This window comes from Scyliorhinus torazame, chromosome 8 (genome assembly GCF_047496885.1).
Source record: "Scyliorhinus torazame isolate Kashiwa2021f chromosome 8, sScyTor2.1, whole genome shotgun sequence".
In the NCBI taxonomy this organism is placed as follows: Eukaryota; Metazoa; Chordata; class Chondrichthyes; order Carcharhiniformes; family Scyliorhinidae; genus Scyliorhinus; species Scyliorhinus torazame.
In genome coordinates this window covers 56,142,775-56,170,260 of record NC_092714.1, presented here as the reverse complement: position 1 = coordinate 56,170,260, position 27,486 = coordinate 56,142,775, and the positions used below count along the sequence as shown (strand labels likewise).

Here is a 27,486-nt window from a genome sequence, read left to right as displayed (position 1 = left end):
CATAGTACTCAAGTGGGGTCTAACCAGGGTTTTGTATAGCTGCTAGTGTTATACAAGAAATTGAAGTGTCTTTATACTCCAATCCTCAAAATACAAATTCCGTTAGCATTTTTGGTTATTTTCTGCACTTGTTCGTGGCATGTTAAGGATCTATGCACCTGAATCCCCAAGTCTCTTTCGAAATTCACTGTACCCGAACCTCTTTCCATTTAAATAATAATAATAACCTTTTATTGTCACAAGTATGAAGTTACTGTGAAAAGCCCCTAGTCGCCACATTCCGGCGCCTGTTCGGGTAAGCTGGTACGGGAATTGAACCCGTGCTGCTTGCCTTGTTCTGCATCACAAACTAACTGTCTAGCCCACTGAGCTAAACCAGCCCCTAAAGTAGGAAGTAGTCTGTTCTATTCTTTTTTGTCCAAAATGGATAACCTCACTTGCTTACATTGAATTCCATCTGCCACAAATTTGCCCATTCACCTCGTCTGTTAGCATGAAATTGCAAGGGTATATTATCACCGAGGCTGTTCTACAATGCCACCTAACTTTGTATCATCAGCAAATTGGATATATGACTTTCTACGCCATAGTCCAAGTCATTAATTAATAATTGAGATCCCAACACAGATCCCTGTTGTTATATTACCATTGATGGTAATATGTTGTGTTCTTTGCCTTTTCTTCCAGAATGATCCGATGTGTTGTTGATAAAGAATCCACCAATCAAAAGATTGAAACAAAACTAATTTACTATGAAACTATTAATTAAATGAAGTTTGCACACTCTACTGAGCTATAGTTAATAATTAAGTAATATTGAATCTATCCAGCAGTACTAAATAATCGAAATAGTCATTAACTACACTATGATCTACCCTCGTGTTAACTCTGTCTAATCTAATCTTCTAATGCTGTCCCAGAATTCCCTCAGGGTCTGACTTAAATACAGAGAAGCAGTGGCACCCTCTAGTTTTTGACTTACACAGAGATGTAATAATTAACCCTTCACTAACCTTACCATATACATATCATTACACCTGTGGTACAAAACTAGTCACCTCCTGCCAATTAGAGTTTTTGCCCATTATCCCCACTTCGTCGCCTGCCACTCAACAAATTTCCTAATGATGTCAATAATTTGCCCCCAACTCCAGGGGCTTCCACCTTAGTTTTAAAAAATATATATTTATTCAATTTTCAACAAAACATTCCAAACAGAAAAAAAAGAATAAAGCACAAAACAAGCAAAAATTATACATGAGATTTCCAACAAAATACAATAACCCCCATTTAACAAATAAACACGCCAGTAAGGAAAATGCCCCACTCTAACCTAAACAAAACAGAAAAACCAACCCCCCCCCCCTTCCCCTCCCCCACCCCCTCCGCCTCCCTCTCTCCCCTCCCCCCATGGGTTGCTGCTGCTGTTGACCTCCACCTAACGTTCCGCGAGAAAGTCTAGGAACGGTTGCCACCGCCTGGAGAACCCCTGCATAGACCCTCGCAAGGCAAACTTTATCCTTTCCAGCTTGATGAACCCTGCCATATCGTCAATCCAAGCTTCCACGCTTGGGACCTTCGCATCCCTCCACATTAGTAGGATCCTCCGCCGGGCTACCAGGGACGCAAAGGCCAGAACACCGGCATCTTTCGGCTCCTGTACTCCCGGCTCATCCGATACCCCAAATAATGCTAGCCCCCAGCTCGGCTTGACCCGGGTGTTCACCGCTTTGGACATAATCCTCGCAAAGCCCCTCTAGAACCCCTCCAGCGCCGGGCATGTCCAGAACACATGGGCGTGATTTGCTGGGCTCCCCGAGCAACTCACACACTTGTCCTCCACACCAAAAAACCTACTCATCCTCGCCCCTGTCATATGCGCCCTATGGACAACTTTGAACTGTATTAGGCTGAGCCTGGCGCAAGAGAAGGAAGAATTAACCCTACTCAGGGCATCAGCCCACAGATCTTCATCCAGCTCCTCCCCCAGCTTCTCCTCCCACTTACCCTTTAACTCCTCCACCGAGGCCTCCTCTGCCTCCTGCAGTTTCTGATAGATCGCCGAGACCTTGCCTTCTCCAACCCATACACCCAAAATCACCCTGTCCTGAATCCTTCGTGCTGGGAGCAGCGGAAATTCCCTCACCTGCCGTCTCACAAACGCCCTCACTTGCATGTACCTAAAAGCATTCCCGGGAGGTAACCCAAATTTCTCCTCTAGCGCCCCTAGGCTCGCAAAAGTCCCATCGATGAATAGGTCCCCCATTCTTTTAATCCCTGCCTGATGCCAGCTCAGAAACCCACCATCCATCCTACCCGGAATGAACCTGTGGTTCTCTCATATCGGGGACCAGACCGAGGCCCCCACCTCGCCCCTATGTCGCCTCCACTGCCCCCAGATCTTCAGAGTCGCCACCACCACCGGACTCGTGGTGTACCTTGTCGGCGGAAGCGGCAATGTGCCGTCAACAGCGCCCCCAGACTCATACCCACACGAGACGCCACCTCTAGCCTCTTCCACGCCTCCCCCTCTCCCTCCATTACCCACTTACGGATCATTGCCACATTAGCTGCCCAATAATAGCCACATAGATTCGGCAGCGCCAGACACCCCCCCCCCCCCCTCCCGCCCCGCCCCCGCCCCGTCCCCGTCCCTGCTATGTTCCAAAAACACCCTCTTCACCCTCGGGGTCTTATTCGCCCATACGAATCCCATAATATTCCTGCTTACCCGTTTAAAAAAAGCCTTGGGGATTAGGATGGGCAGGCACTGGAACACAAACAGTAACCTCGGGAGGACCGTCACCTTGACCGACTGCACCCTACCCGCCAGGGAGAGTGGCAGCATATCCCATTTCTTGAAATCCTCCTCCATCTGTTCCACCAACCGTGTCAAATTGAGCTTGTGCAGGGTCTCCCAGCTCCAAGCTACCTGGATCCCCCCGCCTCCCCCTGTTGATCAATGTGCGCTCTCCTCCAGCACTACCCTCCCCCCCTGGCCCCGCCCCTCTCTTCCTTAGTGCGGGAAAAAGCCCGCGCTTTCCATCCGTGCCGGCCCCGCCCCCTATGGCGCAGCTCCTTTTTGTGCGACCTCGCCCCAGCTCCCCAACCCTGGGCTTCCAACCCCCCCTTCATCAGCGAGGACTTGCCCCTACAGTACCGACGCCCACACTCTCACACAGCCCCCACATCATATCCACTCACCCCTTCCCATTTCCCCTCTTCCCAACCTGAAACCAGAAGAAGAACACCCCCAAAATACAGTAAACACCCCCCCCCACAACAAACCCTCAGTTCGAGTCCAGCTTTTCAGTCTGAATACTGGTCCACGTCTCATCGGGCACCTCAAAATAGTGGTGGCGGTCCTGAAATGTGACCCACAATCGCGCTGGCTGCAGCATTCCAAACTTCACCCCCTTCCTATGGAGAACCGCCTTGGCCCGATTAAAACCAGCCCTCTTCTTGGCCACCTCCGCACTCCAGTCCTGGTAGACACGGATCTCCATATTCTCCCACCTGCTGCTCCGTTCTTTCTTCACCATCTCAGCTTGCACTCTGTCTATAAAGCGGTAGAACCTCACCACTACAGCCCTTGGCGGCTCGTTGGCTTTGGGTCTCCTTGCCAGGACTCGATGAGCCCCATCCAGCTCCAGGGGCCTCGGGAAAGCTCCCGCGCCCATCAGCGCGTTGAGCATTGTAACTACATATGCCCCAGCGTCGGACCCCTCCACTCCTTCAGGGAGACCCAGAATCCGAAGATTCTTCCTCCTCGACCTGTTCTCCAGATCCTCAAACTTCTCCTGCCACTTCTTGTGTAGCGCCTCGTGCGCCTCCACCTTCACCGCCAGGCCCAAAATCCCATCCTTGTTCTCTGATGCCTTCTGCCGCACCTCTCGAATCGCCGCCCCTTGGGTCTTCTGGGTCTCCACCAGCTTTTCGATCGACGCCTTCATTGGCATCAGCATTTCTGCTCTCAGCTCCGCAAAGCAGTTTTTAAGGAACTCTTGCTGCTCCCGCGACCACTGCTCCCACGCTGCTTGATCTCCACCCGCCGCCATCTTGCTTTTCCTCTCCCGCTCTCTTCGCTGCTCCAAAACCACTTTTTTGATCGCTCCACTCCTGGTCCACTCCATACAGTGCTGGGGGAACATTACTATCACCTTCCCACACTGGGAACCGTCGTACAAGTGCCGCTGGGGCTCCTCAAAAGGGCCCAAAAAAGTCCGTTCTTGGCGGGAGCTGCCGAACGTGCGACCTACCTAGGCATAGCCGCAACCGGAAGTCGGCTTCCACCTTAGTTGACAGTCTCTTATGTGGGACGTTACCAAATGCCTTCTGGAAGTCTATATAAATACATCCATAGACATTCCCCTGTCCACTACCTTATTCATGTCTTTAAAAAATTCAGTAAGATTAGTCAGGCATGACCCTCCCTTCACGAATCCATGCTGGTTCTGCCTGATCAACCGAATGTTTTGAGGTGTTCAGTTACCACCATCCCTGATTATAGACTCCAGCAATTTTCCCACCACAGATGTTGGGCTAACCGGTACGTAGTAAAGTCATTTACATATGGATAGGTCAGGTGAGTGGGCCAAATTTTGGCAGATGGAGTTACACGTGAATAAGTGTGAGGTTCTTTATTTTGTTGAGAAAACTAGAAAGGCAACTTATGATCTAAATGGAGAGCAACTTCAGAATACTTTGGTGCAGAGGAATCGGGCTGTCCCTTTGCATGAATCGCAGAAAACTAGCATGCAGGGAATGAGGAAGGCAAATGGAATTTTGGCCTTTCTAGCTTTTCACAGTAACTTCATTGCAGTGTTGATTTAAGCCTACTTGTGACACTAATGAAGATTATTATTACAGTATAAAAATAAGGAAGTGTTGTTGTAACTGAACAAGGCATTGGTGGAACCGCACCTGGAGTACTGTGTACGGTTCCCTTACCTGAGGAGTGATGCAGTTGCATTGGAGGCAGTTCAGAAGAGGTTCACTGGATTGATTCCAGAGTCGAGGAGTTTGTCTTATGAAGAAAGATTGTGTGGGTTAGGCCTATAACTCCTTGAGTTTCGATGAATGAGAGGCAATCTAGTTGAGGTGTATAAGATGACAAAAGATATTGACAAAGTAGACGTAGAGTGGATGCTTCCGCTTGTGGGGCAATCTAGAGCGATCATAGTTTTTGGAAAAGTGGTAGCAGATTTAAAACAGAAAATTACTTCTCTTAAAGGGGTTGTGGGATTCACTACCCCAGAGTGTTGTGGATGCTGGGACATGAGTAAATTCATTGAGGAGATGGACAGATTTTTAGTTAGTTAAGGGTTGAGGGAGTTCCCTGGATGCCGTATTGGGGGTGTCAGACCGGCCGGAGCTGCAGTCAGGAGCAGGGGCAGAAGTTTTAGCATTCGCCTCTGGATTGCTTGCAGGCGGGTTCTGTTAGGGTGGAGGTCAGCTTCTCCACCAAGTGCCTTAATGTGGCTGGGGGACCTAATGGGAGTTCCTGTATTTGGAGAAGGTGAAAGTTGCTCTGAGAGGGGCAGATGAGGGGTTCCACCAGAGATAGGGGCTTGTTTGTTTTACATTTTGGTGGGGGGGTTGCTGTCGAGGAGTAAGGGGGGGGGGGGGGGAGTTTGGGTGGGGGGGTTGTGCATTATTGTAAAAATGTTCAACAAAAATATATTTTTTAAAAAGTAATGGGTTGGAGGGTTATGGAGAAAGGGCAGAGATGCTGAGGCCAACTTGAGATCAGCCATGATCATATTGAATGGTAGAGCAGGCGCGAGGTGCTAAATTGCCTATTCCTGCCCCTAGTTCTTGTGTTCTTATCCAGTGGGATTTCCCAAGGATCATTGTTGGGACCCTTTTTCTGATGCATATTAGTGACCTAGATCTGGGTATACAGGGCACAATTTCAAAAGTTGTCTGGCCAAAACCTTGGAAGTATTGTGAATGATGAGCTTCAAAATGACATGGACAGGCTGGTGGAATGAACAGCCATGTGGCAGATGAATGTGGAATGATACATTTTGGTAAGAAGTATGAGGAGAGGCAATATAGAATTAAGGTTACAATTCTAAAAGGGATGGAGAAGCAGAGGGACTTGGGAGTACATGTGCATAAATCATTGAAGGTGGCATAAGATGTTGAGAAAGCAGTTAATAAAGCATTCAAGATCCTGGGCTTTATAAGTACGGGCATAGACAGCCAAAGTAAAAGTTATGATAAATCCCTCTGCAAATCATTGGTATTCTCTCAACTGGAGTCCAGGTCTGGACAACACTCTTTACAGAATCACGGGGACATTATGGTGCAGATGGCGACCATACGACCCATTGCGTCTGCATTGGCTCTGCAAATGAACATTATGACTGAGTGGCATTCTCCTGCCTTTTCCCCATATCTTTGCACATTGTTTCTATTCAAACAATCATCTAACACTATCTTGAATGTCTCTTATTAAATCTGCCTCCCAGGCAGTACATTCCCGAACCGAACCACTCCCTGTGTAGAAAGGTTTTTCTTGCATTATATTTGCATATTTTGCAAATCACTTTAAATCTAATTCTCGATCCTTTTACCAGCAGAAACAATTTTTGCCTTTCTACTCTGTCCAGCCCCCTCTCATGTTTTTGAACTCCTGTAACAAATCTCCTCCTCTCTCCAAGGAGGGAGAGGGAATTATCCTTGTAACTGAAGGCTCTCATCCCTGGAACCATTCATGTTCCATCTTCTTGGTTCATGGAACCATCTTCTTCACTCTCTCCAATGTGTTCACATCCTTCCGATAGTATGGTGCTCAGAACTGTACACAATACTCTAGCTAATGTCTTGTATAAATTCAACATAACCTCCTTGCTCTTGTGCTCTATGCCCCTATTAATAAAGCTCAGGATAATGTAAGTTTTATTAACTGCCCTCTTCACCTGTCCTAATGTCAATGATTTAGGCACCTGTATGCAAAATACCTCTGCTTCTTAAGAATTTTATTCCTTATTTTATATTGTCTGTCCATATTCTTTGTACCAAAATGCATAGGCTCACACTTCTCCACATTGAACCTCATCTGCCACCTATCTGTCCATTCCACCAACTTGTCAATGTCCTTTTGAAGTTCTACACAGTCAGTGCAGTTTTGATGGGCCGAATGGCCTCCTTCTGCACTGTAGGGATTCTATGATTCTTCACAGTTTGTAATGCATCCAAGGTTTGTGTCATTCACACACTTTGAAATTGTCCCTGCACACCAAGGTCTAGATGATTAATATATATAAGAAAAAGCAAGGTTCCCAATGCCAACCCCCGGGGAGCTCCACTGCAAACTTTCCTCCAGCCCAAAAAATATCCATTACTCTGTTTCCAAATACTCAACCAACTTTGTAATCATGTTGTTACTGTCCCTTTTATTCCATGAGCTATACCGTTTCTCACTTCTGTCATTTGGTAATCTATCAACAATGTTTTGAAAGTCCATGTACACCACATCAACAGCATTACCCTCATTGACCCGTTCTGTTACCTCTTCAAAAAAATTCCAGCAGGTTAGTTAAACCCGATTTCTCCTTTGGAATTCCATGCCAGCTCTTCCTAATCAATCCACCTTTTTCCATGTGACTGCTAATTTTATCCGGAATAATTATTTTTGGGAAGGAGATGAAGGCAGTCGAGATGATGCAAAAAAGATTGAGAATGTTTTGAGTGATGAAGAACTTCATTTATCTGGGTAAATCAGGGAAGATTGAGGAGATTTGATTGAGCTGTTCAACACCATGAAAAGTCAAGGCAGATTAGATAGGGGGCGAGAACCAGAGGGCACCCATTTAAGGTGAACAGAAAAAGCAGCAACACAGCATGAGGAAACACTTATTTTTTTATGCAGTCAGTGATCAGGATGTGGAATGCACCGCCTGGGTGTGGTGAAAGCTGAGTCAGTGGTGGTTTTCAAAAGACAAATGGACAATTATCTGAAGAGGGAAAGAATTGCATAGATACAGGGAATAAGGTGAGGAAGTGAGGCCCTGTGTCTTGTTTTGGTTTACAAGAGGGTCAGCTCCACGTGAGGCTACTGGGAACTATAATGCTAGCTAGTGTTTCTGAGACCCAGAAGAATTTTGGTGCCATTCCGCTGGATTTCAGCTGAGAACCAAACAAAACAAATAATAACAGGTTGATCTATTCAGCAAAATTGGTATCTTATCTTAGATAACAATGATAATCTTTATTATTGTCACAAGTAGGCTTACATTAACACTGCAATGAAGTTACTGTGACAATCCCCTAGTCACCACACACCAGTGCCTGTTTGGGTACACCGAGAGAGAATTCAGAATATCCAATTCACCAAACAGGCAAGTCCTTCGGGACTTGTGGGAGGAAGCCGGAGCACCCGGAGGAAACCCACGCAGACTTGGGGAGAACGAGCAGACTCCACACAGACAGTGTCCCAAGCAGGAATTGAACCCGGGACCCTGGAGCTGTGAAGCAACAGTGCTAACCACTGTGCTAACGCATATTAAACTGAAGCTTCTCTGCTTGTTAAGATTTGCGTGAAAAATCTCTAATATTATTTGTGGAATAGTAAGGAGTTCTCGTAAAACCTTGGCTGATATTTTTCCTTGAAACACATCATCAACATCAGATTTATTAACCAATTTGCAATTTGTGTGAACTTAGTGTGCATCAATTGACTGTCACAATAGTCTACATAACAACAGTGGTACAAAATACTTTGAGCCATCAATAGCATATAGTCAACTACTTCGTTCTTTGAGAAGGTGACCAAACAGGTGGATGAGGGTAAAGCAGTTGATGTGGTGTATATGGATTTCAGTAAAGCGTTTGATAAGGTTCTCCACGGTAGGCTACTGCAGAAAATACGGAGGCATGGGATTCAGGGTGATTTAGCAGTTTGGATCAGAAATTGGCTAGCTGGAAGAAGACAAAGGGTGGTGGTTGATGGGAAATGTTCAGACTGGAGTCCAGTTACTAGTGGTGTACCACAAGGATCTGTTTTGGGGTCACTGCTGTTTGTCATTTTTATAAATGACCTGGAGGAGGGCGTAGAAGGATGGGTGAGTAAATTTGCAGATGACACTAAAGTCGGTGGAGTTGTGGACAGTGCGGAAAGATGTTACAAGTTACAGAGGGACATAGATAAGCTGCAGCGCTGGGCTGAGAGGAGGCAAATGGAGTTTAATGCAGAAAAGTGTGAGGTGATTCATTTTGGCAGGAATAACAGGAAGACAGAGTACTGGGCTAATGATAAGATTCTTGGCAGTGTGGATGAGCAGAGAGATCTCGGTGTCCATGTACATAGATCCCTGAAAGTTGCCACCCAGGTTGAGAGGGTTGTTAAGAAGGCGTACGGTGTGTTAGCTTTTATTGGTAGAGGGATTGAATTTCGGAGCCATGAGGTCATGTTGCAGCTGTACAAAACTCTGGTGCGGCCGCATTTGGAGTATTGCGTGCAATTCTGGTCGCCGCATTATAGGAAGTATGTGGAAGCATTGGAAAGGGTGCAGAGGAGATTTATCAGAATGTTGCCTGGTATGGAGAGAAGATCTTATGAGGAAAGGCTGAGGGACTTGAGGCTGTTTTCGTTAGAGAGAAGAAGGTTAAGAGGTGACTTAATTGAGGCATGCAAGATGATCAGAGGTTTGGACAGGGTGGACAGTGAGAGCCTTTTTCCTCGGATGGTGATGTCTAGCGTGAGGGGACATAGCTTTAAATTGAGGGGAGATAGGTATAAGACAGATGTCAGAGGTAGGCTCTTTACTCAGAGAGTAGTAAGGGTGTGGAATGCCCTGCCTGCAACAGTAGTGGACTCGCCAACACTAAGGGCATTCAAATGGTCATTTGATAGACATATGGATGATAAGGGAATAGTGTAGATGGGCTTTAGAGTGGTTTCACAGGTCGGCGCAACATCGAGGGCCGAAGGGCCTGTACTACGCTGTAATGTTCTGTGTTCTATGTTCTACTAGATAACCGCAAGCTCTTTCTTACTTGGGTGGAATGTCCCAAGCTAGTAGAACATTGACTAGCACCAATTTCAGCAGTCAAATCACTATACATTATCATTTTCACCATAATCATACAAATTCAAAGCCAACTGAAACACCATTTTTTATTTTGTACAGATCTATTAAATACAAGGGGAATAATGATTCTCTAATCTTAAAATCTGTTTGATTATTTTTCCGACAGGTAACTCCACCAAGTTTCACTCGTGAACCTAATGGAGTAGGAAGATTCTACACATAAATACAGTCTTTACCACATGAATAATGTTGTCAGAGATCTACATGCAAGTTTCAAAGCATTTCTACTTGCAATACCAGATGTTTTGAGTGTGTACCGTGCGGAAGTGAATGTTTCCATCTTCATTGGTACCCCACCATAATTTTCTACAAACGTTGATCCTCACAGCCACGGCTGTCATCTGATGCGTGATCTTTTACAGTTGTTCTGTTGTTAAGTTAACAAGTATATCAATGAAAATAAGATTTTTAAGATCAGTGAAGGTTACAAATGATTATCCTGGTTTTGGATACTCTATAATCAATGCCATTTCTGAGCCAATATATGCTGTTAAGCACAACTCACTTGACGCTCCTGAATGTTCAAGATTCCAACTCCTGTATTTAGCTTCTGGGCTTTTTTTAAGGTTCTCTCTCGGCTCTGACACCTTAGGACCTCAAACCACTCACCCAACTCTATAAAGAGGCATCACACCCACTCCTTGAGTCAACTATTCTTTTTCTAGGAGTGCCCGTGGCAGTTACTATATGTAATCTCGTAACAAAATAAGAAAGGTGCATTTCAACAGCATTCATTACCTTGGGTCATCCCAAAATGTTTTGGAAGTGCAATCACTCACGTAATGTAGGAAATATAGCATAGTCCCTTCTTCCACCACCTTTCGCCCATGAAATATTCCACAGGATTGTCAGTAATAAATATTAAGGCCTTGAAATTCCTGGGCCATTGAGCTTGGATTTTGGATACACTGCTGTGGGATGAATGAAATTTTGAAATGCATGATCCTTCCCCTTTTCAGCAATTCAGAATTCCTGCACTTCTGAGCAGGTGCATAAAATAGATACAAATGAATGAGTATAGCATGATGGCTTAAGTAAAGAAGATAAACCATGTGGCGTATCTTCCTCATTTATACGCTCAATGACACTGGCACTGAGTATTGCTTGAGCTGTGGGTGTGGGAATTTAAAACCCAAACCTGGAGACTATGCAGTCAATTGCTTCCTGGAGTACTATGGACTGACTAACTTTAATTCATTCTTCTTGTACAAGATATCTTTTGTCACAAAAGGAAAGTACTGCTTACTTATGTAATGTTTATATTATAAACAAAAGTCTATTTGGTGTTTTTAATCATTTGTACAATGTAATTTTTATAGATCTAATATTTTTTCACTTTGGACTGACTTGTTAAGTTTTGGAGCTTGTTAATTTTTTTGTATTTTTCCCTGGTAATCTTATTGTGAAATTTCATTCAAAAATATATATTTATCAAATATTCTGAATTGAAATGTCAGTATTTTTTCAGTAGATGCTGCTTTACTTGTACTGTATTGCTTTAGCTAACAGGGCACTTGTAACATCACTGAAGTCAGGGCAGGCATACCCATTTTCATAATAGACCTCTTGACCAATGAACCCCAAGGTTCAGCATCTGTCTCCAGCTGAGCAGATCTTGAGGGTCCTGTGCCTGTCCCTGCCTCCAGTTCCCGCTCACCTGTGATGTATCAACCCAGCTATCTGCCTTGAGGGCCCCACTGCAGACTCTGGGCGTGAGCCATGTGATGATGCTTCCTCAGAGTATGTGGCTTCCTCAGAGTGTGTGACTTCCACTGAGGACTCACCCTCCTCCTGCATCATCCCCTATGTTGTGCTTGAAGGACTATGTGGGGGATGGAAGACATGAATTAGAACTGACAAGGGAAAGGGTTCAAAGTTAAAAATGACTCCAAATTACCATGAATCATTTGTATGCATTACAGTGTGATATCTAACTTGGTGACCAGAAATTTTGATGGCCCATCTCCAATGGCCACGGCATCTGACAGTCTGCTGATTTCTAGTGTGTGATCCTCCACTGTTGTCGGAGTGGTAATTACTGGAAGGTCATCCCTACTTCCCTATATCTCCTCAATGTTCTGGACCCTCCTTTAAGGACTGAAAGCAACAAGTTATGAATGAAAAATGGATTGTGATGAGGGGACAACATTTACGGAGGGTGACTGTGGGATGTATGTTCGGATGGCAATAAGATGAGGATGAGTTCAACTGTAGCTGTAAGGAGGTGCCTCAAGTTCCACTTGGGCAGCTTGGTAGCACAGTTGCTTCACAGCTAAGGGTCCCAGGTTCAATTTCCGGCTTGGGACAATGTCTGTGTGGAGTCTGCGTGTTCTCCCCGTGTCTGCGTGGGTTTCCTCCGGGTGCTCCGGTTTCCTCCCACAGTCCAAAGATGTGCAGATTAGGTGAATTGGCCATGATAAATTTCCCTTAGTGTCCAAAAAGGTTAGGTGGAGTTATTGGGTTGCGGGGATAGGGTGGAGGTATGGGCTTGGGTGCTCTTTCCAAGAGCCGGTGCAGACTCGATGGGCTGAATGGCCTCCTTCTGCACTGTAAATTCTATGATAAGGAGCGCTGTGCAAGAGAAGGCTAGTGAAGTCAATGAGGGGGTTGGCACTTGAATGTGACATGCCACTCACCTTTTCTGCTCTCACAGTTAATTAACTTTTGGCACTGTATCCATGAGTAAGGGTCTACACTCCTGCTCACTTCTCACCTATTCCTTTCACACTTGCTTCACTTCAGAGGCTAGCCTCTTACTCCCGACTGCTGGAAAAAATATCTCTCTTCAGCTGAGGTCTTTATGGTCCTGACAGTAAAACCTCGGACAGCCTTCTCACATGGAGACTCCATCACTGATGCTGCAGACCTGTGACACAACATCAATACACAGCCCAGAATCAGAACTTGGTTACTGATCCCACATTGGAAATCCCAGGCTTTGACCTGTGTACCGAATGGGTCAAGCTGAACATGTTTCACATTGGAGTCGGACCCTGCCGCAACAACCTCTTCTGTTGGGGACCTGTGTACAACTGTGGCGACGTGCAAACAATGGTGCATGTAATTGACAAGTGCCTCAACCTGTGCTTCAGAATCAGTTTCCCTGCCCTCCTATACCAGGCTGAGGAGGAGGCTGTCAACTGGCTGGCTGAAGAATTTCAAATTTGACATCTAGTTGTTCATTAGCAAACGATACTAGTATTATTGAAGTTTCTGTCTCTGACCTGACAGTTTAAGTAAGGATCCATTCTGTCCCCTGCCAGGGTTCCCTTAAATTCTGAGGCTTGAAGAGTCCCATGTGGGTCACGGTCATGCCCTCCTCTGATTAGAAAACCCAAAAGTGGGATGCTAATACCGTGGCTAATGGCAATGCCAATTCCAATAACATGCAGGCTCACGACCAGGAACCGGCTTCATCCACTGCAAGTGGGTTCATCAGTTAAAATTCTGCCTATTGTCTCAATTTCAAGCAAGGCCATCTCCGACCACTTTTGTATCCATCATCATTTATGTCCCCTTCCAACCCACCCACTTTCGTCTACATTGGTCCCTGAAAACAACTCTTTTCAGGTTACTCTTTATGTTGGGTCTGATGAAAATCAGATGACATTATATTTGAGAACTTGCAACATTTTGATTAAAGAATGGTCAATTTTAAAGTAAATGAACGTAATGCATCTGCGGCGTGGTGGCACAGTGGTAGCACTGTTGCCTCACAGCACCAGGGACCGGGTTTGATTTCGGCCTTGGGTGACTGTGTGGAGTTTGCACATTCTCCCTGTGTGTGCGTGGGTTTCCTCTGTGTGCTCTGATTTTCTTCCACAGTCCAAAGATGTGCAGGTTAGGTGGATTGGCCATGATTAATCCTTGGGATTACAGAGATAGGGCGGTGGAGTAGTGGGCCTTGGTAGATTGCTCTTTAGGAGGGTCGGTGTACACTCAATGGGCTGAATGGCCTTCTGCTGCACTGTGGGGATTCTCTGTTGAAACATGGATCAGTAAATGTATACACAATGAAGAGTTCCTGTGGGATTACATTACACTACTCCCTTACATTGAGACTGTCATGAATATTTGATCAGTGCCGACTTTAGTAGGAATGTTGATAGATTTATATATATTTATATAGATTCCCTCCACTTTCTGTTTTTAATGTAGATTTTCCAACATTTAAAAAATGTATTTTTATTCTCCTTTTTCACATTTTCATCAAATTTACACCCACCAACAAATAATCAACAATAACAAATACAATGGCAATCCCCTGGCCAAGAATCCCTTTATCCCACCCACTCCCAAAGAGCCCCCAACATTTTAAATACAGAACACGAAAAAAAACAGAACCAAGAATCCACCATCATCCCATACATGATCACCAATAACCTGTACATTCCAACCGCCCCCCCCCCCCCCATATTGTTCGATGTCATCCAATTCTTGAAAATGTATGATAAACAAAGCCCATGAATTGTAGAGCACTTCCATCCTTCCCCTCAACACAAACTTCACTTTCTCGAGCGTTAAAAACTCCAAAAGGTCCCCACCGCCACACCAGGGCACGGGGCGAAGAAGCTGACTTCCACCCCAACAGGACCCGCCTTCGGGCAATCAGCGAGGAGAAGGCTACGACATCTGCCTCCGCACCCGCCTTCAACCCCGGCCGTTCTGACACCCCGAATATGGCTTCTAGGGCACCTGGTCGGAGCCTCATGTGCACCACCTTCGAGATGACCCTGAAAACCTCCCTCCAATACCCCTCCAGCTTTGGACAGGACCAAAACATATGAGCATGGTTTGTGGGTCTCCACCACAGCATTCACAAACATCCTCTACCCCCCCTTAAAGAGTCGGCTCATCATCGTCCTCGCGAGGTGCTCTATACACCACCTTCAACTGTATCAGCCCCAACCCCACACACAAAGTTGAAGCATTCACCCTCCGGAGCACCTCACACCATAACCCCTCCTCCATACCCTCCCCCTACTGTTCCTCCCACTTCGCCTTAATCCCCTCCAACGATACCTTGTCCTCCCCCAAAATCACCGACACCACCCCCATCTCTATTTCCCCCTGTCGTCAGTACCTCTTCCAACAATGTGGGGGCCGGCACCACCGGAAAGCTCTGCACATTTTCCAACATTTGAAGCCGTAGGGGAAGATGTCATTAACTTTGTGCTTGGATTCTGAAATCAGGCATAGTTAGGCTTTTTTTTCTCAAGGAACAGCTGGTTGACCTCATGATCAAGATGTGCCATTTAAACCATCATTGGACCAGGCACACTGGCAAATTTATGGAAATTTTGAATAGGGTGTGAAACTAAAGGGATTCTGGCATGGCAAACTCCAATTTGTGAGTAAACTTACAATGCCCAATTTGTTTTAATTGGGTAAAAGGTTAAAGGATTAAAAGAGAGTATGCAAATTTCACAATGGACAGGGAATTATAGGCCACCAGTTCAAAGTTAACAAATTCTGCACGACAATAGGGGTGTCATTGCCCGGTCTCGTTACACTCTCGCTCAAGCAAAACGAGGCCGGAGAAGAGTGGGAGAGGCCAAAAATGAGAATTGCGCCAGGCGGCAAACAGTTTGCGATGCAACCGGTCCGCTCCCCCAGGGTGAAATCGGGATCTCACTGTAGGGTAGTGAGAAACCAATTATCACCACTTAAATCCCATTTCCATGCAATTAATGAGAGCCACCCCATATCCAACATCCTCTTGTCATTCATTGGCCCTCCCCAGCAAGTGCTCACTCCGGTGCCGATTAGTATTCCTTTTGAAAAAATTGAACCTGGCAGAAGAAAATGTGGGGAGCCAAGGACGTGAGTAGCTATCATTGCTCATATGCAAAGAGCCTGGGGGCACTGGGCTTGCTGCCCCAGTGTTCAGTGGGGGGTGGGGAACCCTCAGCTGGGAATGGGGGCACTCCGCAGGGATAGGCCGCCATAATGGGGGGAGGTGCTGGGGGTGCAACCGGGGGGGCAAGTGCTCACTGCATCACCACACCAACTCGTGGATTGTGTAAACCCATTCCGGGGGCAACCCTTGACCTTGCTCGTCTGCCCCAATGACCGCACATAACCCCGCCAACTGTCGAGGCCTCTGGCCATGCTATTGCTAGTAGGGATTTGATAATCATGGTTAACTGAGCACTTCACACAACCCAAGTAGATTTCCGTTGGTGGGCGGGCCATGTAGCATATGGGAGTCGTTGCCTAGCATCTCAATCAGACCATGATGCCTGGGCACTGTGCCTGAACACTGCGGGAGGCAACACCACACAAACAGTGGAGATCCGAATGCCCAGGGGATGGGACACAACTCCGGGGTGAGTGCCAGGGGGAAGGGACCATCACCCGATTCAGGTGAGGTGCGGGTGTCCAGGGTACATGGTCTGGGGTCCATTGAGGGGGCCCGCTGCGGCTGGGAGTGTGTGGGCAGGGTGTTTTGAGTGGGGGGAATCATGGGGGAATGGAAAATCCCAGTGGGAGCCACCCTGTTTGTCAGTCTAACACCCTCTCCCAATTCCTTACAGAAATGTAACGCTATGGCAGGGACATTGGACACAGAAGTTGCATTAGGGGTGCTGCTGCTTGGCTGGGGAGCCAGACCCCGGAGGCGGCGGCAGCAGAATCATCTGCAGATGTTCGTGGCGGTGGCCCATGTGTCGGACCCCGCCCCACACCCTGAGGACCCAGCCGCCCATCAGGCCAGGGAGGGACCTGGTGTCTAGGTGTCTCCCCAGGATAAGGTGGAGGCAGCCAGCTGCTTACCTCCTCCAGTGGCTTTCTGTTTACTTTACAGATGCAGTGCTGACTCCCAATGAATGTTGGAAGAATCCTCCAAAAGAATCAAAGTGAGCCTCTGATTCCTGTTCCCTTTATGATAAAAATGTTTTGAATTGAATTTCTGGATGATGGTGGGGGTCAATGAAGAGCATTTCACTGTAACTGCCCTCAGAGGTGAGGGTGGGGGTGGGGCCGGCGATGGCAACGCCTCCGTGATCCTCACGTGTGCTCACACCTCGTGAGAGCCCCAGGTCCACTTGCCAAAGGCGGGGCACGTGCTGCCAGGTACCTCGTCCCAAAGGCCCAGGTGAGAGCTGCCGCAGGAGGGGCAGGTACTCCACACCAGCCAGTGGAGTGCATTCAGCTCTGTGATCGCCAGAACCATCATGGGAAAGTTAGAAGTTTTTCTTCCCGCCGTCCTAGGAATTATTTTTGAGAAAATGCTTTTCTTTGCTGTTGGCCTCGATTTTGTGTTTTTGTTTTGTTTTGGAATGCTTATGCAACCATTCTTTAGAAATAGCCAATTTAATTTTGCATCTCCCCCCCCCCCCCCCGTTTACTTAACCAACGTAAAGTTTAACGATAGTTTAGGTGCACGTTGTGGTGCCTCCGCTAAGAAACAGCTCGATCGTCACAGCTTTGACCTCGGTAAATATGGAACGTATCATTAAAAATAAGCGACTATAATGCATTTTCACGCACTCGATTTAACTGCACTGTTGATTTGGAATCGCCCTGTATTTGTCCTGATTACCACGAGACACAACAACCCTGGAATCAAAACAAAAATCTTGGTAATCCTAAACCAGGGTTTTTAGCCAGCAACATTTACAATCTGGCACAGGTATGTGACTTGAGAGGAACTTCCAGATGACAATTCCTTGATTTTCCTGCTCATGGGCTTTGCAGTTCCTCTCTGGCATTCCGTTCTTGTATGCATGCCTGGATTAAAGCTGTAATGAAATTGAGAACTAAGTGTTTCTGGTGGAATGCATAGATTGTTGCCAAACAGGTTTTTGATCAGTGGATGCTGAATAATGATGTGAGATGCCGGCGTTGGACTGGGGTGAGCACAGTAAGAAGTCTTACAACACCAGGTTGAACCGGGACCTTGGATTTATGTCGCATTACATTCACCCCTCCCCCCCCCCCCCCCCCCCCCAAATCTGGTCTGGGTTTGCAAAATCCTACCAACTGGCCTGGGTCGACACCTCTTTAATCTGGGGTTACCCCTACCTCTGGATCTGTAAAGACTTCATTACCTGCAAATGCTTGCATTCAAAGCATTGTCGTGCATCTTTGACTTTGTCTGTGTATATGTTTCTGGGACATACCTCTTCATTCACCTGAGGAAGGAGCAGTGCTCCGAAAGCTAGTGATCTGAAACAAACGTGTTGGACTTTAACCTGGTGCTGTAAGACTTCTTACTGTGCTGAATAATGGCAATACTGATGAGGCCTCATGCCATGACTTTGTTGATGTGGGTGGAAGCTGATAAACATCTGACCCAATTCAATAATAACAGAGGGATTATTATAATCCACAGGCAACCTATCGGCATCAAACAAAGAAACGTAATCAGTAAGACATAGACATATAGACATAGAATTTACAGTGCAGAAGGAGGCCATTCGGCCCATCGAGTCTGCACCGGCTCTTCAAAAGAGCACCCTACCCAAGCCCACACTCCCACCCTATCCCCATAACCCCACCCAACACTAAGGGCAATTTTGGACACTAAGGGCAATTTCGCATGGCCAATCCACCTAACCTGCACATCTTTGGACTGTGGGAGGAAACCCACGCACACACGGGGAGAACGTGCAGACTCCACACAGACAGTGACCCAGCCGGGAATCGAACCTGGGACCCTGGAGCTGTGAAACAATTGTGCTAACCACTATGCTACCGCGTTGCCAGAATGTTGTTAGGAAACAGCCTTCACTGCATCGAGTGCACTCAACCATTTCTTAATATCAAATGGAGTGATCTGAGTTGATTGGACTTGGACAGATGCTGGGGTCTTGGCAGAAGGCTGAATTAGATTACCCACTTGACACTTCTGTCTCTGTTTTGAAATAGAAAAAAAAACCTTGCAATTTTAATTTGAACTGTTTGTTCTCACCTTGACTTTCTGACATGTTAATGGAATGAAGATAGTCGGATTTTGGAGTACGGCAATATCAGCTGTTGGCACAACTTGAAAGGTGTGGTTAAAGCGAGGATAAAAATGGCAGAGAAGTACCATGAGTTATCCAAAGCTCACCTTGCCTGTGACTACCTTCATGCAAACTCGTAAGTTGAACTGAATAACTTATATTCATTTAAATTTTTGACCGTGGGGAGGAAAAGCACTGATGCAATGATTTTTACATTTGCAGAACCACACATGAATTTCTCTTCGGAGCATTGGCAGAATTAGTGGATAATGCAAGGTATGGTAATCAATATCATTGCCAAGAGCCTCGACATATGAATACTCAAATATTTATGATCACTGGCAAGAGTCTAGACAGATGAATAATCAAATATTTATGCTTTAAGTTGTTAATGTCTAGCTGAAATGTTTTTTAACTGAAGGAAGCCATGGTTCTTTTTTGTCATCAAAAGATCAAAACTAGTTGAATAGTAAATAACATGAAATAAAAATGAAATGTTGGGAATACTCGAGCAAGTCTGGTGGCACATGTGGAGAGAGAATTTAGGTCTGTGCTCTTCCATCAGAAAAGGGAAATGAAGGAGAATGGGAGGATGAGACAAAGAGCAGTGAGGGTCTGTGATAGGACGGAGGGCAGTTAAGATTAAATTACACAAGTTTTCATGGTGCCAAATCAGTGAGTGATAATGAGGCCAGTAAAAATGCAAAAGATGTATCGCAAGGTACAAGTGACAAGATCCTGAATATCTGCTGGCTGAAAGCAATGAAAAGGAAATTCGAGAAACAAAAGAATTTTTTAAAAGGCCAGCAACAAAATAGGGAGAACAATATGTTATGATCTAAAATGTCAAGTCCTGAATGTTGTAAAGTGCCCAGTTGAAAGATGAGGTGCTGTTCCACGAGCTTGCTTTGGATCTGCATTGGAACACTACACTGGTGGGTATGAGAAGTCATGAAGATGGTTTGGAAGGTTGCATCGTCCAAATAGATGTGGCGTATTGGAGAAAATGGAGTCTTTGCTGGAAATAGGTCATTAGGAAATGTTGTCAAGTGTTAACATTATACTTAATCATAGAATTATCATAGAATTTACAGTGCAGAAGTGAACAAAGTTCACTTTTAGTGAACAAAGCTATGCCACAAGAGAAGGAGGTATCCCTGATGATAGTCGAATGCAAATATATCTCTTCCTTTCCGAAATAATAAATCTTTGGTTACTCAGAGGAGTTCATTACTATTGTCACACCAAAAACAAGGATTATAGGTCCTGAAATCCCATGGGATTCTGCTGGACTTCGGCCATAATGCAGGCAGGATACCAGTGACACATCCAGGAAAAAGATAGAGACTGGGCGTGCCAAGTCGGTCTGGGAATTTTCACAATGACATGTAAGGGGCTGAAATTACACTCGTTCATTGGGAAGAAAATGATTGATGAGCTGGGGATACTATGACTTGCTCTTGTAGCTCCGATGTATTAGAGATGGCGATGAGGAGAGATGGTGGGATAACTTTCTCCTCATTTCTTGGTTGTCCACACAAGATGTGTTTGGAGGGAGTGTTTGAATGTTGTGATTTTTAGTAATAAACATAAAGCAGGCTTTTGGGTAAATTTAAATCTGAAGAAAATATATTGTTTGGTCACACCACAGCCCAAAATGTGAACTCCCCTCCCCCCACCCCACCCTCCATACACATGCACAAGTAAAGTTTGATTCTGGGAACAGAGCATGCATTTAGATCAATGTTTTACAAACCTTTTTTCCCGGGACCCACTTTTGCCAATTGGCGGACCTTCGGGACGCACACTGGCCGACGTACGTGACCCATGTCATCCGACCATAGCGACCCAAGCCGGCCAATCTTCACGACACACCATTATTGTTTACCTTTGATGTGACAGGTGAGCCTGCTTGGTCCTCACAATCTCACTTGTTTCGTCATTCAATGTTACATTTATGCTAACAACTTCAGCTGATAATATAAGTTCCCGCTGCATTTTGTAAAAAATCAAGATGTTTGTCCTCGAACTCGTCATACTTAGCCTCTCTGCCTTTGAAGATTTGAGGGTTTAAACTTTCATTTGCCAGTACATCCCTGCATAATACGCACATGGGCTTTGCACCCTGATTTGCATTGGCACAATTATGTCAGACCTCAATCAATCATCCTTCTATTGCTTTGTTCCTGATTTCAGTTTCTTCTTAATTGTTTGTTCACCAGAGGCCCTGGAGCTCTGGATACAGCTCACGCCAGCACTGCTTTGTCCTGCGGTGGACTCTCCTGAGAAGCTCTCTCCAGCATATTCGTTGTGAGAACCTGGCCTGCTTGTGACTCTGGCCCTCTCATCGTTATTACAAAATAATTCATCTTCAGTTCTTCACACCGTCATGTTGCTTGCTTGCTGGCAGCTACAAAATGAAGGAATCTCTCCTCCATGATTTTGCGCCCAAAGCACTGACATACATGGTGCATGGCACCAGTGTACCTGCTGGGCGCGTGACCGTCACTTGGCTACTGCCTCTGGCGAAAAGACTCCATCGTTCATATTTAAAGGCCGGTCGCAATGGGCATTCTTTTTTTTATTTGAAACTTTATTTTGAATACCTGATTATTCCAAGTTTATGACTTTTTACTCCTGAAAATTGAAACTATTTCAGTTGAACATGAGCATTCTTTCATTTACATACAAACTTTGTTTGAAATGTAGTCCCATTTCTTTAGAAATGTAAACAGTACAAAAAAAAAGTACAATCTTGTTTTTTTAATTTTACAAACTATGACCTTAGCCGAGATGAAGTAACTTGTCAAACACATACAATGTCTCTATTTCTTATTGGTTCCACTGCACTGCACCATCCAAACATCCAAGTCATTTCCTTCTCCATTCACACCAAAAGCACTTACTTCCTGGATTCCAGAGAGTGGTGACATAAAGTGATGACATGTGTCAGCCGTATTGACTAGCCTTGTTTGATCAGTATTCCTCGCTGACAAGCCTGGCCTGGCTTCCTTCTCACCGTCCAGTATCTGCATCCACCCCAGTCACAGACTGCTGACCACTTCCTGACCAGTACGTCACGTCGTGGGGGTGCAAGCGGAGGTTCTGCCGAACTTTGAACAGCTTGACCACTGAGCCGCAGGTCGCATACTGTCGATCGGTGGCGGGGGGCGAGCCGAGCTGCACGGAGAGGACCAGCACCTGAGCTGAGCAACAAGCTGGGGCCACCGCTGTTAGCATCATGCACCCACATGGACGCCCATCCCCTGCACTTGCGCAGTGACCAGCACACAGCCCAGCCTTGCCCGTGCCACCCCCTCAAGTGCTACAACCAATTGAGGACTGCCCATGGCAGCATTCTTAAAAGCCAGGCGTGGCAATTGGGAACTTCTTCTCGCGATTGAAAACGCTGCAACCAATCGCTCTGTGACCTGCCCGACATTGGCCCTCGACCCACCCGCAGGTCGCGACCCTGAGTTTGAAAAACCCTGATGTAGATTATCAGCAGAAACGAGGGCAGCGAGGTGGCGTAGTGGGTTCGCCCTGCTGCCTCACGATGCCGAGGTCCCAGGTTCGATCCCGGCTCTGGGTCACTGGCTGTGTGGAGTTTGCACATTCTCCCTGTGTTTGTGTGGGTTTCGCCCCCACAACCTAAAGATGTGCAGGCTAGGTGGATTGGCCACACTAAATTGCCCCTTAATTGAAAAAAATGAATTGGGTACTCCAAATTTATTTAAAAAAAGAAATGGAAGAAACATATCACATGATTAACTTTAAAGATGCATGCATTGCAGGCCTGGATGGATTCCATTGTGATTCTTTTTGGATGAATGGAAGCCTCTGGGTTTCCAGACAAAGTCGTCGCCAAGGTACCTGCAAAGACAAATCTTTGCACGTGAAGACAGATTAGCCGCTCTCTCACTACCTGGGTTGGATTGGATTGGATTTGTTTATTGTCACGTGTACCGAGGTACAGTGAAAAGTATTTTTCTGCGAGCAGCTCAACAGATCATTAAGTAGATGAGAAGAAAAGGGAATAAAAGAAAATACATAATAGGGCAACACAACATATACAATGTAACTACATAAGCACTGGCATCGGATGAAGCATACAGGGTGTAGTGTTAATGAGGTCAGTCCATAAGAGGGTCATTTAGGAGTCTGGGGACAGTGGGGAAGAAGCTGTTTTTGAGTCTGTTCGTGCGTGTTCTCAGACTTCTGTATCTCCTGCCCGATGGAAGAAGTTGGAAGAGTGAGTAAGCTGGGTGGGAGGGATCTTTGATTATGCTGCCCGCTTTCCCCAGGCAGCGGGAGGTGTAGATGGAGTCAATGGATGGGAGGCAGGTTCGTGTGATGGACTGGGCGGTGTTCAAGACTCTCTGAAGTTTCTTGCGGTCCTGGGCGGAGCAGTTGCCATACCAGGCTGTGATGCAGCCTGATAGGATGCTTTCTATGGTGCATCTGTAAATGTTGGTAAGGGTCAATGTGGACATGCTGAATTTCCTTAGTTTCCTGAGGAAGTATAGGCGCTGTTGTGCTTTCTTGGTGGTAGCGTCGACGTGGGTGGACCAGGATTATGTTCTTGCTATTGGTTTCCAGACTGGCTTGTTTCTCACTGGTTCTTGGAGAAAAAGATTTGTTATCTGAAGTCAGGTTTTGGTCATGAGACGCACAAATAACTCACTGTAAAGTGGAAAAGGGTGGGTGATGCGAAACTGGTTTCTCTGCAAATCGCTGAGTATTGAGCTTGCTGAGACTAATCATTTTGAGTTCTGTTCATACTCAGACAATGGAGCAACCCAAAGATGTGCATGGTAGGTAGATTGGCCATGCTAACTTGCCCTTGCTCGGCGACCGGAGAACACTGCCCCAGGTCAATGAACTTCTCCATTGTCTGAGCCTCGCCCGTGGTGTTCTTGCGGCGGGCAGGGCAGAAGAATCCAGTCCTTAGAATTTATTTTAGCATTGGGAGCTAAACTCAAGAGATCGGGCCGCCATTTTGAAAGGGTGCTCCAATCGCTAAGAACATAGAACATTACAGCGCAGTACAGGCCCTTCGGCCCTCGATGTTGCGCCGACCTGTGAAACCACTCTAAAGCCCATCTACACTATTCCCTTATCGTCCATATGTCTATCCAATGACCATTTGAATGCCCTTAGTGTTGGCGAGTCCACTACAGTTGCAGGCAGGGCATTCCACGCCCTTACTACTCTCTGAGTAAAGAACCTACATTTGACATCTGTCCTATATCTATTTCCCCTCAATTTAAAGCTATGTCCGTTGTGCTAGACATCACCATCCGAGGAAAAAGGCACTCACTGTCCACCCTATCTAATCCTCTGATCATCTTGCATGCCTCAATTAAGTCACCTCTTAACCTTCTCTCTAACGAAAACAGCCTCAAGTCCATCAGCCTTTCCTCATAAGATCTTCCCTCCATACCAGGCAACATTCTGGTAAATCTCCTCTGCACCCTTTCCAATGCTTCCACATACTTCCTATAATGCGGCGACCAGAATTGCACGCAATACTCCAAATGCGGCCGCACCAGAGTTTTGTACAGCTGCAACATGACCTCATGGCTCAAATTCAATCCCTCTACCAATAAAAGCTAACACACCGTACGCCTTCTTAACAACCCTCTCAACCTGGGTGGCAACTTTCAGGGATCTATGTACATGGACACCGAGATCTCTCTGCTCATCCACACTGCCAAGAATCTTATCATTAGCCCAGTAAGTACTCTGTCTTCCTGTTATTCCTGCCAAAATGAATCACCTCACACTTTTCTGCATTAAACTCCATTTGCCTCCTCTCAGCCCAGCGCTGCAGCTTATCTATATCCCTCTGTAACTTGTAACATCCTTCCGCACTGTCCACAACTCCACCGACTTTAGTGTCATCTGCAAATTACCATCCTTCTACGCCCTCCTCCAGGTCATTTATAAAAATGACAAATAGCAGTGGCCCCAAAACAGATCCCTGTGGTACACCACTAGTAACTGGACTCCAGGCTGAACATTTCCGATCAACCACCACCTTTTGTCTTCTTCCAGCTAGCCAATTTTTGATCCAAACTGCTAAATCACCCTGAATCCCATGCCTCCGTATTTTCTGCAATAGCCTACCGTGGGGAACCTTATCAAACACTTTACTGAAATCCATATACACCACATCAACTGCTTTACCCGCATCCACCTGCTTCGTCACCTTCTCAACAAACTCAATAAGGTTTGTGAGGCACGACCTACCCTTCACAAAACCGTGTTGACTATCTCTAATCAAATTATTCCTTTCCAGATGATTATACATCCTATCTCTTATAAACCTTTCCAAGACTTTGCCCACAACAGACGTAAGGCTCACTGGTCTATAGTTACCTGGGTTGTCTCTACTCCCCTTCTTGAACAAGGGGACAACATTTGCTATCCTCCAGTCTTCTGGCACTATTCCTGTAGACAAAGATGACTTAAAGATCAAAGCCAAAGACTCAGCAATCTCCTGCCTAGTTTCCCAGAGAATCCTAGGATAAATCCCATCCGGCCCAGGGATCTTATCTATTTTCACACTCTCCAGAATTGCTAACACCTCCTCCTTATGAACCTCAAGCCCTTCTAGTCCAGTAGCCTGTTTCTCGGTATTCTCCTCGACAACATTGTCTTTTTCCTGTGTGAATACTGACGAAAAATATTCATTTAGCACCTCTCCTATCTCCTCGGACTCCACACACAACTTCCCACTACTGTCCTTGACTGGTCCTACTCTTACCCTTGTCATTCTTTTATTCCTGACATATCTATAGAAAGCTTTAGGGTTATCCTTGATCCTACCTACCAAAGACTTCTCATGTCCCCTCCTGGCTCTTCTTAGCTCTCTCTTTAGGTCCTTCCTAGCTAACTTGTAACTCTCGAGCGCCCTAACTGAACCTTCACGTCTCAACTTTACATAAGCCTCCTTCTTCCTCTTGACAAGTGTTTCAACTGCTTTAGTAAACCACGGTTCCCTCGCTCGACCACTTCCACCCTGCCTGACAGGTACATACTTATCAAGGACACGCAGTAGCTGTTCCTTGAACAAGCTCCACATTCCCATTGTGCCCATCCCCTGCAGTTTTCCTCTCCATCCGATGCATCCTAAGTCTTGCCTCGTCGCATCATAATTGCCTTTCCCCCAGATATAACTCTTGCCCTGTGGTATATACCTATCCCTTTCCACCACTAAAGTAAACGTAATCGAATTGTGGTCACTACCTCCAAATCTAACACCTGTCCTGGTTCATTACGCAGTACCAAATCCAATATGGCTTTGCCTCTCGTTGGCCTATCTACATACTGTGTCAGGAAACCCTCCTTCACACATTGGACAAAAACGGACCCATCTAAAGTACTCGAACTATAGCGTTTCCAGTCAATATTTGGAAAGTTAAAGTCCGCCAAAGCAACTACCCTGTTACTTTCGCTCCCATCCAGAATCATCTTTGCGATCCTTTCCTCTACATCTCTGGAACTTTTCGGAGGCCTATAGAAAACCCCAAACAGGGTGACCTCTCCTTTCTTGTTTCTAACCTCAGCCCATACTACCTCAGTAGACGAGCCCTCATCAAACGTCCTTTCTGCCGCCGTAATACTGTCCTTGACTAACAATGCCACCCCTCCCCCGCTTTTACCACCTTCCCTGAGCTTACTGAAATATCTAAACCCCGGCACCTGCAACAACCATTCCTTTCCCTGCTCTATCCATGTCTCCGAAATGGCCACAACATCGAAGTCCCAGGTACCATCCCATGCCGCAAGTTCACCCACCTTATTCCGGATGCTCATGGCATTGAAATAGACACACTTTAAACCACCTTCCTGCCTGCGGTACACTCCTGCAACTTTGAAACCTTACTGATGACCTCCCTACTCTCAACCGCCTGTATATTGGAGCTACAATTCAGGTTCCCAATCCCCTTCTGAACTAGTTTAAACCCTCCCGAAGAGCATTAGCAAATTTCCCCCCCAGGATATTGGTACGCCTCTGGTCCAGGTGTAGACTATCCCGTTTGTAGAGGTCCCACCAACCCCAGAATGAGCCCCAATTATCAAGGAATCTAAAACCCTCCTGCACATCCCTGTAGCCACGTGTTCAACTGCTCTCTCCCTATTCCTCCTCTCGCTAGCATGTGGCACGGGTAACAACCTAGAGATAATAACTCTGTTTGTCCTAGATCTAAGTTTCCACCCTAGCTCCCTGAATTCCTGCCTTACATCCCTATCCCCTTTCCTACCTATGTCATTGGTGCCTATGTGGACCATGATTTGGGGATGCTCCCCCTCCCCCTTAAGGATCCCGAAAACATGATCCAAGACATCGCGGACCCTGGCACCTGGAAGGCAACACACCAACTGCGAGTCTCTCTTGTTCCCACAGAATCTCCTATCTATCCCCCTAGCTA

At 46.1% G+C, this 27,486-nt stretch overlaps 2 protein-coding genes across 2 annotated transcripts in view; both read left to right on the top strand.

Annotated features, from left to right (window-relative positions):
* Positions 1-11,545, top strand: part of LOC140427855 (suppressor of tumorigenicity 14 protein homolog) — a 95,216-nt gene extending 83,671 nt beyond the window's left edge. The window contains exon 12 of the mRNA XM_072513647.1: positions 10,207-11,545. Coding sequence (XP_072369748.1) covers positions 10,207-10,232 — 26 coding nt within the window. The 3' untranslated portion in view covers positions 10,233-11,545. The remainder of the gene's footprint in view (positions 1-10,206) is intronic.
* A 5,679-nt stretch (positions 11,546-17,224) lies between these two features.
* LOC140428860 (ATPase MORC2-like) overlaps positions 17,225-27,486 on the top strand; it is a 49,134-nt gene continuing 38,872 nt past the window's right edge. Inside the window, exons 1-3 of the mRNA XM_072515514.1 lie at positions 17,225-17,283; positions 19,046-19,184; positions 19,271-19,324. Coding sequence (XP_072371615.1) covers positions 19,120-19,184; positions 19,271-19,324 — 119 coding nt within the window. The 5' untranslated portion in view covers positions 17,225-17,283; positions 19,046-19,119. The remainder of the gene's footprint in view (positions 17,284-19,045; positions 19,185-19,270; positions 19,325-27,486) is intronic.